This window comes from Mesocricetus auratus, unplaced genomic scaffold, assembly GCF_017639785.1.
Source record: "Mesocricetus auratus isolate SY011 unplaced genomic scaffold, BCM_Maur_2.0 Super-Scaffold_100006, whole genome shotgun sequence".
In the NCBI taxonomy this organism is placed as follows: domain Eukaryota; kingdom Metazoa; phylum Chordata; class Mammalia; order Rodentia; family Cricetidae; genus Mesocricetus; species Mesocricetus auratus.
The window spans coordinates 14,092,702-14,105,378 of record NW_024429190.1 but is presented as its reverse complement, the minus strand read 5'-3'; the positions used below and the strand labels follow the sequence as shown (position 1 = coordinate 14,105,378).

The following is a 12,677-nucleotide window of genomic DNA, read 5'->3' as shown; positions in this document are numbered from 1 at the left end:
GAGCTGGGAGAGAGCAAGTCTAACTGAAAATAAGTGGGCAACAGGCAGGGCAACCTTGGGGGAGTTCAAACAGCAGGGAACGTCAAAGACCACAGCACTGGGAAATGGGCCATCACCTACTGTCTTCAATTCATAGCACCCAGGAAGTTGGAGAAGTCAAACAAAGTTCCATATAAAATAAGTGTAAGAAAAAGGCCTTTAAAGTTTTTTAATAAAAAAATACTCAATACAGTTTTCGAAACACAATTTTCCACTTTAAATGCTATTTTTCCCCAACTGGTAATTCTCGTCTATATTTCGGTATTACTTCCCCCCTCCCCCCCAAACTTCAAGTTTTTAAGCCTTCACTATCAGTCCTGGTGACAGTACCTACCCAGCATTCCTAAAAGGAACTTGACCATATTGTATGAAGTTTAGACACCAATAGGCACATTTAAACTTAAATTTAATTTGTGATAGGTCATTTCACATCTCAAAGGACATGGTGACACCATGATACACATGGACACAGCATTTTCTTCTACTGACTAACAGTCATCAGCTACACTCCTTGTAAATGAAGATATTTGGCAACTGACAGTTGTTTGCATTAACTTCAGTCAGAACATTTTTATCTTTAAGTAGCTCTGGAAGGCGGGCACTTCACATATCATGCTACAGGCATCACTTGGAAGTCATCAGACATGCCAACCTGAGTGTGCCTGCCTGGGACCCAGGAGTCCTAGGTGCTGTGCCAGAAGTTCCTCAGGAACTAGCATCTGGGTCCTTGTCACTCTTGCTAGATGCACTGTCATACCGGTGTCTGGTTTTAACTGCGACAGCTCCACACTCAAAGACTAGTGCTGGCTGGACACGGGCTGTGCATCGCTGGGCTGCTGCCACCCGGCACAGGCACACAGGTGTGTGCTGACACGGGGACAGCTGGCTGGTTTTTAGATATGGAGGCACCTGAGGAATACGGAATCTGGACAGGTTTCATTTGGTTTACTTCACATTAAAGAAAAAGCTGGAGCCAATGCTCAGAAAGTCACATATCTATCTTTCAGACTCATTAGAGCACCTGCCACATCAGAGTCACAGCCCTGGCCCTGTGCCTGGTCCTGCTGTGGGAAAGGCCATCACCCCAGGGTCACTTTTCTCAGATCTGTATATTGGTCTTCAGCTGGTTTTCAGAGTTAGTGTTATTTACTCATTAATACTTTTCGGGAAGGGGAAACTGTCTAAAAAGTTCACAATATTTCCTTCAGAAAGATCACAAATAGTAATTTGGAACCAAAAATCCCAAGATTTTACATAACATTAAAAAAGAGCCAATTCTGGTGCTCAGTCTCTCAGAGAAGCCGCTCGGCTGGTGGACAACTAACAAGATGTTCCAGGTGGTCCCTGGAGCCTAGGGGCCATGTGCATGTGAGGGGCTATCTGGCCTATCACTACACCAGCCTTTCAGACTTATGGCAGATGACAAACTTATGAGCCAGTCTAGTATTTTTAGGCAGTTTGAGCCAGGTTCTAAACTGAAAAATGCCCCTGGTCTCATCTGGTCCAACAGATGTCTCCAGAGGTAAGTAGGCCTGTGCCTAGGGAAGCCATAGGCTACCTGCAAAGCTGCTGTAGCTTTTGGGGGACTACGACTACAGAAAGGCCAAAAGGAGAGTCACTGGTCAGTCCTGGTCCACATGGAGACTGCAGTTGTACAAGGCTAAAGGGCAGCAGGACAGCAAACCCTGCTAGGGACTTCATGGAGGGTTTCAAGCTTTTCTGCTTTGTGGCTTTTCTAAAGCCACCCATTGTTGCTGCATTGCACGCACCTTTCCTCCCAATATAAAGCACGAGGTCTCCTTTCTCTATATCCAAGCTCTCCAGGGCCAAGATACACTCCTGGGAAGGCAGCGGCAAGCCTGCCAAAGATATCATTTCAATCTCATTAGGGAAACAAGTACCATCAGACCTGTCCACCATGAGACCAGGTGGTACCCTGGTGGAAAGACATAGAAGGCAACATAGCTTGGGGTTTGAGGAACAGATGCATAAAAGAGAGAACACATCAGGGTGCATACGCATGGTGTCCTCAGGGTCCTATAGTTACCTCCCTGATTGCTCAACATCTGCCTGACAGATACATTTTAGCTGATAGTAATCTGAACATTTTAGCAAAAGTATACTGGGAATAAGTGCCAGAAACAGAAAAACCAAATGAAGGAAAATATACAAGGTTTCCCCCAAATGTAGGTCAAAGAACTTGGGTTCATAAGACATCAGAGAAAAATTGCCAAAACAAAGGCAGCTGCTCTGCTCCACAAGCCACACTGCTATTGCTGATCAAGTCCACAAAAAGGAGAGCACAAGAGGGATCTCACTACACCACACCAACTCAAAGTGGAAACAGCACTTTGAGGAAAAAAATTCACATTAGTACAAAAAACATAGGCTGTTTCAAAGGAGCAAAACAATCCTGACTGGGTTAGCCCAGGGCCTGAGTCCCAGTTTGTCCTGAGTTGGGGGCAGTATGTGAGTAGAAGCCTGAACCACCAGGATAGAGCTAAGGGTGACCTTTAGAAAAGTCTATAAATTTCAGGTAAGATAAAAGCATTTCACCTGCCAGTTAATCTTCAATCATAACTTTAATCTAAAATAAAAATGGGAGGGCACCTTGACGTTGGGTCTCAGATTCAAGTGTAGCGGTGATGCTGTGTAGTAAGGCTTGTTTGTCCTGGACCACTGAGTGTGCAGCTGACAAGCATCAGTGCAGACACAGCACAGCTGCTGAGGATGGCTCACTGGTGGGAGGTGCCCCCTCCCACCCAAGGAGGCCTGTACATGTCAAAGCATTATGGGCTGGGTCCTTGGGGCACGTGCTGTGCTTGCCTTCCCGTTATAGGCAGGGCTAGCTGCCCCATACCACTCCTGGATCTGACCAAGCGCTATTTGCCTTCTGTGACCCTTCTCCAACAACGCCTTCTCTTCCTCTTCCCCTTTGACTTCAGCGACTCTGGAAAGGGTTTCTCAGTCTTGGTACTTCTTGCAGATTCTGCCCTCAAATCATGCTCACAGCAGTAGGACTGCCCATCCTGGGTGGAACGGAAGGCAGTCCCATCTTGGTGTTCTTTACAGAATGAGTTGGGGCACAGGTGGCAAAATGAGGTAGAAGGTTTGCCACATACATCACAGTGATGCCAAGGACATTCCCACTTCCCTGCAAAAAAATTCATCATCAGCAAACAAGTGGCAGAATCAGGGCTTCAGCATTCTCAGGGCTGAAAGTAATTTTCTTGAGGGGCACTGAGATTGAACCAGAGGGTCTCATGCATGTGCTCTAACACTGAGTTAATATCCACAGGGTATGTTTCCTGGGCTGACCTTGAACTAGTCTTCATCCTGCTTCAGCCTCTCGAGTTGGTGGGCCAATGAAATATATACCAGCATACCTAACTGAAAATTACTTTTTAAAACTAGCTAGTCAAATTAACACAAAAGGCCACATTACAGTTGCCAGAGAGAAGCTAGTAGTTGGTGCTGAAAGCCAGGCAGGTACCAAGTGTTGCAGACTACAGTCTACATGCCTGCCAGCTGCAGCACCACACCAAACACCAAGGACAGCAGATTCTACTGATGGCAACAACTATCCTCCGATTTGACTTTTTTTTGTTATTGTTCTGTTTTTGAAGCAGGTTTTTTTCTATGTAGCCCTGGCTGTCCTCGAACTCACTCCATAGACTAGGCCGACTTCAAACTCAGAGATTCGCCTGCCTCTGCCTCCCCAAGTGCTGGGATTAAAGGCGTGTGCCACCATATCCAGCTTGGGATGTGACTATTTATAAAGGAATAAACTTTTTTTTTTGGTCTTTGGGTCAAGTGTTTATAACTTTTCATTTGAAATCCTTTTTGTCCTGATACTGTGACCACTTGAGTATGTAGAGGAAAAGCCTGTTTTATTGTGGTTCCATTTTAAATAGCAGCTCCTGCTAACTCTGTGTCATCTCTGGGGACAGTGCCTACAAGTCTTGGGGGAGGAGTTAGGTCAGGTGTCCTACAAACACTACGTCCAGTCATGGTGAGGCTGCTACAGTGGAACCTATCCTCTCAAAAAGAGGCCTGGTGCATGTCACTTTAGAACTTGGTGTTAATGAGATGACAACCTGACATTAGGTATGGAAGCTACTGCCTGTTCCCATCCTTTGTTCCAGCTGGTCCCCTGGACTAGGGATATTTACCACCTGACCTTCCAAAGAATATGCAACTAGATAAGGCCCAATCAATTTAAGAGAGGCTGAATAAGGTGGCAGGAAAGATCACTGCAAGCAGTCAGAAGCTGCCATGGAAGCTGGACACCTACCAAAGGGCCGCTTGCCCAAGCCTAGGCAAGATAGGTGGTAGGCCTTGGTACAAAACTTCCGGTCACACAGCACCAGCTGCCCACCGTCACCACAGCGGAAGCACTCATCCTCCGACTGCCGCTTCCCTTCTCCTTTGGCTCTTCGCCTTCTGGTTTTCTTCTTGGCCTTCTTACCCTTTTCCTCTGAAGAAAGGGATGTTGAGTTCTAGAATAAAGAATTGAGAATAGTTCACTTAAAGGAACATAAAACAGCTGGGCAGTGGTGCCTTTAATCCGAACACTCTGGAGACAGAGGCAGAGGCAGGTGGATCTCTGTGAATTTGAGACCAGCCTGGTCTACAAGAGCTAGTTCCAGGACAGGCTCCAAAGCCACAGAGAAACCCTGTTTCCAAAAACAAAACAAAACAAACAAAAAACATAGAACAGTTTAAAAAAAAAAGGCAAACTACAAAGATGCCCAAAAAGCAAGGTCCAGAGTAACATTATAGATTCCTAGGGTGAGGGTGTTCCAACATGGTTAAGTGGTGCTTCAGCTGGAGGTACAGCTCAAGGCTATAGGGTCCATTCTAGCACCACAAAATAAAAAGGTGCGCCACCCACACAAAGCAAGTCATGCCAATGGGGTGGCCCACTATACCTTGGGCAACTCCTGCTAAGACCAAAAAAAAAAAAATAGAGGCTCAATAATGCCATATTTGGGATTTGGGACAGGACATGCTGACAAAGACACATCTCAGCCAAAATACCCATCCGCTGGCCACTTCTCTTGGATAAGAATTCAATTATGAGTGGAACAATTATGAGTGGTGGTTTGATAGGACCTTAGGGAGTGGCACTATTAGGAGGTGTGGCCTTGTTGGAGTAGGCATGGTTTTGTTGGCAGTGTTACTGGAGGCAGGCCTTGAGGTCTCAGATGCTCAAATCACACCCAGTGTGGCATTGTCTTCCTGCCGCCTACAGATCCAGATGTAGAATTCTCAGCTACCTTTCTAACACCATGTCTGCCTCCATGCCACCATGCTTCCTGCCATGACCATAATGGACTAAATCTCTGAACTATAATCCAGCCCCCAATTAAATGTTTTCCCTTATAAGAGTTACCATGATCATGGTGTCTCTTCACAGCAATAAAACCCTAACTAAAACAACAGGTGAGGGCAAACCAGTATCAAAGCTTCAGAAAACACATGGTCACCCAGACACCAGCATATGGTGGAGGTACCTATGATATATAGCCCTAACCTCTGTTGCATACAAGGGGTGCCCCAAAATTCATGTCCTTCTGAGGACTTAGAACATGATTTTATTTTAAAATGGATACAATTACAAGTGGGGAAGTCTCAACAAATAGCCTATACTGAAAGAAGGCCTCACTAACCCCAACGCACACTGCATGAGTCCTGACTTTGTCACAGCAACAAGTCTACTGCTCAATAGAAAGCAATCTTCCCAGATGCCATGATGCCACTAGGGCTATGTGTTTCAGCTTTACAGAAAGAAAGCTGGGGGGGGGGGGCACGCTGGAGAGATGGCTCAGGTTAAGAGTACTGACTACTCTTCCAGAGGTACTGAGTTCAATTCCCAGCAACCACATGGTGGCCCACAACCACCTTCAATGAGATCTGATGTCCTCCTCTTCTGGCATACAAGCATAAATGCAGGCAGAACACTGTATATGTAATAAATAAAATCTTAAAAAAAAAAAAAGAAGAGAAACCTATGATGATGTCCTTACCTTTGGTCTGTCTCCAAGAAACCCACTACAATTGGAGGCTCCACATCGACAGACTGTCTTTTCATTGCCCAAACAATCGAGGTTATAGTTGAAGGTCAGCTCTGTCCCTACAGGAGACATAATGCTATGTTAGAGGTCACTGTCCTCCTGAGGCAGTGGGTGCTAAACTTGAAGGGTCAAGCTCATGAAAATGCACCCTCTTCAGGCACACACTGGCATGCCACACATAGCTCATCAATTTGCTTTTATAAAATAGTTATACAAAACAAAGCTTCTAAATCACTATCCTGGAGCCTTTCTAAACCCAGCCACACCAAATACCAACCATTGCCTCTCTGCCTGCCCACATGGCATCAGAAACCTGTAGGACCCCAATGATGTACCTGCAGGAATGTCACACACAGCAAACAGGCCAACTCGTGTGTCCCCATTCACTGTCCACTTCAGAGTCTCACAATTGGGTTGGCAACTGTGGTTCATGAATCGTGAATAATTCCCTTTAGGACCAGCGTCAATTATTCGGTCCTGTAGGATTAAAAAAAAAATCAAGGATATCTTTTTTTTGGGGGGAGGGGGTTTCAAGACAAGATTTTTCTCTATAATATCCTTGGCTGTCCTGGATTTCACTTTGTATACCAAGCTGGCCTCAAACTTACAGAGATCCACCTGCCTCTGCTGGGACTAAAGGCATTCTCAACCACATCCTGCTGATATCTCTAAAGAGATTCTTCAAACTGTAGGTTTTATCAGATGATAGTGTTGCTTGTCATACTGAAAACCTTGGTATCCTGTTGTCCACCTGGACCAGACGTCCCTCAACCAGTCCAGACTCTCTTGCTTAAGACCAGAATACAAGGAGAGACTGGGCCCAAGTGAGAAGTGGTGAAGACTGAATTGGCACATATAACACCACCCCAGTAACAAATAAGCTAGGAGAAATACAAGTGTCACAGACTTGGGAAGGGCAGCAAGAGCCTATGCAAAACCAGCACTACCAGACAACAGCAAACTCCACTAAAAATGGGCAAGCATCAGCATCAGCTCCTAAAGAGCAAAGAGGGCACAATCATAGCATGCTCAAGTTCCCACTGGCTGGGACAAATGAACTCTGTCCATGATGCCAATACTATGCCGCCATAAGGGGGCACAGGTATAGGCTGACAGTTCTGAGATAGCAATCTACAAAATCACAAATGCAAGCACACAGTGGCCCCAGGACCAGACTCACTGAAATCCAAGTGACCAAGCACTACAGACAAATAAGAACCATTTATCATGGCTCAGAGCAGGAGATGGGCAGGTTGGTACACAGCTATACCTTCTTCCCTGAAAACCTCTAGACCAAATATATAGTTTGGTAGGATCTCTGCTCTTCAGTGGTTATTTCTGAGGTCAGTGAGAGCTGGTACACAATTACATGTCTGAGTAAGGACAAATCCGTGCCAAGAGCACGCCTAGCTATGTCTCGTGTACCACAGAGCACTGGAAGAGGCAACCACACTGGAAGACTTTGTTTGTACCACCAGATGGGTGCTAATCTTGGAGGTTTCTCTAGGCAGTAAATACATGGGTCCCTTGAGAAACCTCCAAGGTTAGCACCCATTGATAGATGCAAGCATAGAAAGCCAAACTTGGTGGACAGATGCCTGAGGTCCTAGCCACTTGTAATGCTAGGGAAGGAGATCACTTCAGCCCAGGACTCAGGAGAATTAAAGTAGAAACAATATGAGGGTGTAGCTCAGAGCCTGCTTTTTACTATACTAAATTAACACCCTAGCCAGTTCTGTCCTGTTAAAAGTTTCGTTGATGGTAGATGAACAATCTATTACTGAATCACACCTCAGCAGGTGAAATGGCTTACAAGATAAAGGTATTTGCCAGCAAGCCCATGACCTGAGCGTGAACCAGAGTTCACACCATGGAAGGAAAGAATTGACTACTGAAAGTTGTCTCTTACCTCTGCAAGTGTGCCACAGCAAGCACAATCACAAAGTAAATACATGGTTTAAAAAGTGCACAATATGTTGACTGCAGACACATGTGAAGGTCAGGGACAATTCTTTAAACTTAGTTCTCTGCTTCCAGCTTGTTTTGAGGCAGGGTTTCTGGTTTCTAACACTCCAGGCTAGCTGACTTGAGAGATTTTCAACTAAATTTTTTTAAAGACTTATTTTTATTTATGTTTTTGTTTCTCGGTGACTATATGTCACATGAGTAAGGTTATGAATAGAGGCCAGAAGAGGGTGTTAGATCTGGAGCTGGAGTTACAGGCAATTAGGAGCTATGGACTGAACTAAGGTCCTTCGGAAAGACATCAAGGTGTGTGTATATGTGTACATGCATGTGGAGGCCAGGTCAACCTTGGATGCTATTTCTCTAAAGTTTTCCGCCTTGTTTTTCTCTTTAATATCCACTTGTCTTACTTATTTATCTGTTGTGTGCTGTGTGTGGAAGCTAGAGGACTCGAGTTGGTGGTCTTCTTCCACCATGTAACTCCTGGGGGTCAAATCCAGGTCACCAGGCTTTTGTCGAGTACCTTTATCCAATGAGCCATCTTGCTTCACCCACTACCACTACCTTGTTTTTGAGACAGATTCTTTCATTGGAAATTTGTGCTCATCAATTAGGCTGGGCTGGCCAGCAAGCCAAGGATCCTCCTGTCTCCACCTCCCTAGCTTTGGACTATGAGAGTGTACTACCACACTCAGCTCTGGATGTGAGTTCTGGGGGTGCAACTTTGGTCCTCATGCTCTCTGCAGCAAGTATTTCACCAATCAGTCCATCTACACAGTCCCAAATTATTTTATCATTTTAAATATGCCTAACATAAAAGTTTACTGGTTCTGAGAGAGAGAGGGAGGGAGAGGGAAGAGGGGAGGGGGAGAGAGAGAGAGAGAGAGAGAGACAGAGACAGAGAGAGAGAGAGAGAGAGGGAGGGAGGGAGGGAGGGAGAGAGGGAGGGAGAGAGAGAGAGGGAGAGGGAGAGAGGGAGAGGGAGAGAGAGAGAGTCTGTGTATGGTGTGTGTCTGGAGACTGAACCCAGGGCAATGCACATGCTGGCAAGCACTCTACTACTGAGCCATATGCACAACCACATCTTAACCACTTTTAAGTATATAATTAATCGTAATAAAATATTTTAAGGGTGCCCTCACTTAGCATTCTGAGTTCTTTAAGTATCATTCAAGCCATGGTTTTAGATGAGGCATAGTAGCCAATGTCTGTAGTTTCCACACTAGGTTGGCTTGAGGTAGGAGGATTCCAAGTTCAAGACTAGCATGGGTTATAAAACTAGTTCAAAATCAGGGCTAGGGAAGCAGCTCAATGGTAGAGCACTTGCCTGGAATTTTCAGGGTTAAGAGTTTGATTCTCCAACATTTAAAACAAAAACAAAAGCTGTTTGAAAGTTTTTGTTTTAAATAAGTTTTTTAAAAAAAAGATTTATTTATTTATTATGACTACAACATCCTGCCTCTATGTATGTCTGCAAGCCAGGAGAGGGCACCAGATCTCATTACGGATGGTTGTGTGCCACCATGTAGTTGCTGGGAATTGAACTCAGGACCTCTAGAAGAGCAGTCAGTGCTCTTAACCTCCGAGCCATCTCTCCAGCCCCCCTTTTTTTGGGGTCAAAACACTTTATTCAGAGACTTAAGGGGAAAGGTTGGGGAGATCCACGTGGTCCGCTGTCCTCCACAGGGCGTATCTCGAGTCTACCCGTCACTAAGAGCTGAAAGTTTTTTTGCCTAAAGATCTAAGTTCTTTTTTAGAGTTAAAATTGGTTTAATTACTACCCTGAATGGGCCATTCTTTTCTCTTCCTTTCAGGTCTTAGGTTTTTTTTGGCTGAAAACTGGACATTTGAATCTAACAATATAGTAACTCCGGAAATCAGATCTCACCTCTTCTGGGCTTATTGAGTTTTGTTTTTCATTCATTGTTATTGATTTTCCTTCTATTATTGCTCTAGGCTTTTTAGAAAATAGACCATCTCTGTGGCTTTTTCTGAGGCTTCTCCAGAGCGGTACAGTCATGAATATCTTAGTTTTTAATGTATAGCTCCAAAAAGAGAGAGGGGGGTGGAGAAGAGAGGAAAAGAGCAACAGCCTCTTTAGCTATCACTATACAGGGTACCAGAGCATCCCTGGGGCTCAGTCAAGCAGTTCTATTTATTGCAGTGACTGAGTCTTGGCTTTTATTCATTGCCCTCCAGAATACTAGCTTGCCAGCTTTCCCAGAAAACAAGAATTACAACCTAAAGAAGGCCCTCCATGAACCTGCTCATTGTTTATCTTTTTAATCCTGTGCCATGGCAGAGCCTGAAGAAGGACATGCTACTCACCTCTTGGGTTCTAGGGGCCACACCTTTTGCAACAAATTCTTTTTTTTTTAAATATTTTATTTATTTATTATACAATCTTCTGCATGCCAGCAGAGGGCACCAGATCTCATTCAAGGTGGTTGTGAGCCACCATGTGGTTGCTGGGAATTGAACTCAGGTCCTCTGGAAGAACAGTCAGTGCTCTTAACTGCTGAGCCATCTCTCCAGCTCCAACAAATTCTTTTAATTAAAAAAAAAAAATCAAACCCATGGGGTGGGGGGTGTGTGACAGAAAAGGCAGATTACTGTATCCCACCCACCTGTTAGTATTTTGCCATGTTCATTTTGTCTCCTGTTTTACAGTTTATGTATAGACAAATGTGTATGCATGCAGTACTTTCAGGGCTAGCAGCTAGTATCTTGCTCTACCCCTGCACACAGACTTGCTTGCTCCCCTCCCCCTTTATCCCTCAGGATTCTGAGGTCAGTAATTACTGACCTCAAACTCAGGATCCTACTGCCTCTTTCTTCCAAATGCTAGGATTATAGGCATGTACACCACCATACTTGGCTTGAGTATCTCCTACATCTTTTTTTTTTTAATGTTTTAATCTTCTTGTCCTTCTGACAGTGACTTCACTAAATAGTCCAACCCCCACAGCCTACAGCAAATGACAGGAGCCCAATACTATTCCACAGACTGACAATGGTCACACTTCCTGAGGGACTGTTGTCTGGGACCCTTGGAGCCATTCCTATTTCCATAGGGGCTCTATATTCCCAGATATCAGAATCTGTTTGCTATTCTCTATTCAAAAAACCTGGTCCATAACCATTTTCTATCTTGTTTTCAAGCACTACTGTTAGTCGTGTCTTTTAAACAGAGCCCCACTTTTCTGCCGGGTTTTGAGCTTACTTGTCACAGAAGGCACAAGAGTAGCAGTCCAGGGCACTTTCTCTACCTAGGCCTAGTTACCTTCATTCTGAGAATACAAGAAACCTCTAGCAACTAGGTTTCAGAAGTTTAAAACTATGAATTACAGAACTTTAGAAATGGCACATGCCTCTAGTCCCACGTATCTGGGGAGTTGACAGGTGAGTGCTTGAACTCAGAAGCTTGAAGTGAGTCTGGGTAACACACCGAGGGAGCACACAATTTATAGGCAAATGGAGCAATGCACACTCTAGTGTAGCCCAGAAAACATGCAATGCTCAAGTCTATACTTTTTTCCCTTTTTTCTTCTGATCTTTAGAAGAATCTTGGTCTACATTTTATGCTGAACTGAATACACATGGTTCTTATAATGTTCTATGCCAAAAGGCAGCTCTACATTCAGAAAAAAAAATACGAAGATATTTCAGGGAAAGTCACTAAGGAGATTAAATGAGAATGTCACCAAAATACAAGGGCCAATTCTACAGGTGATAGACCACGATCAAGACTTCAGGAATAAATAGCAAAGGCAAGCTTCCCATTACCTTGTCTATGGTGAGCATGTAAAAGTGAGTAATGTCATTCTCATGTGCATATTTGATTCTTGCCATACATTCCTCTTCATCAATCAGCTCACCAACATACTCATTAACAAATTCTCCCTGGAAATCAGAAGAATGCAATGAGTGCATACCAACCAATTCTCAGAATCAGGGTCCAAGACACCTTGACACCGTCAATCAGTCTAGGATAACATACATGTTAATACCGTAAGGGGTGTGGTTCCCAGAGGTCCTTCATTAAGTTCAAATTCAAAAGCCTGCCAGTGGCAAATGTATTCATGTACTCTCAGAGTAGCAACATTCCAGATTGCTTTCTACAATGTCTTGCCTTAGAGAAGCATATCTGAATACCCACCATCCATGTAAGTAATAATTACATGCAGACTTCCAACAGGAAAGGTTATGAAGAACTTGACAGGCAGGTTCTACAGCAAGTCTACATGAAGCAACAGCTGAGGCAGTCAAGGAAAAAAGCTGGAGAAGAGTGCATATCAACAATCTTTTTTTAATTTTTGGAGACAGGGTTTCTCTGTATAGCCCTTGCTGTCCTGGAACTTGTTCTGTATACCAGGATGGCCTCAAACTCAAGAGATCCACCTGCCTCTGCCTCCCTAGCTAGTGCTGGGATTAAAAGTGTGTGCCACCACGGCCAGAAGGGAGGGAGGGAAGCATTACAAAGACTAACGCTATGGCTTATGAATTCTCTGTACTGGACCAATTCTGGTCATGAACCTTGGGGTCTGACCACTATCCCTTAGGTCATGACAAAGCACATCAGGGTTAGGCTATGGT

General features: G+C 44.4%; 1 protein-coding gene across 4 annotated transcripts in view; it reads right to left on the bottom strand.

Annotated features, from left to right (window-relative positions):
* Positions 1-428: 428 nt before the first annotated feature.
* Positions 429-12,677, bottom strand: part of Nsd2 (nuclear receptor binding SET domain protein 2) — an 82,071-nt gene continuing 69,822 nt past the window's right edge. For all 4 annotated transcript variants that reach the window (XM_040746906.1, XM_040746907.1, XM_040746903.1 and 1 more), the window contains 5 exons: positions 11,868-11,984; positions 6,452-6,593; positions 6,069-6,175; positions 4,334-4,538; positions 429-3,193 (listed from right to left, as the gene is read on the bottom strand). In XM_040746906.1, coding sequence (XP_040602840.1) covers positions 2,922-3,193; positions 4,334-4,538; positions 6,069-6,175; positions 6,452-6,593; positions 11,868-11,984 — 843 coding nt within the window. In that variant the 3' untranslated portion in view covers positions 429-2,921. The remainder of the gene's footprint in view (positions 3,194-4,333; positions 4,539-6,068; positions 6,176-6,451; positions 6,594-11,867; positions 11,985-12,677) is intronic.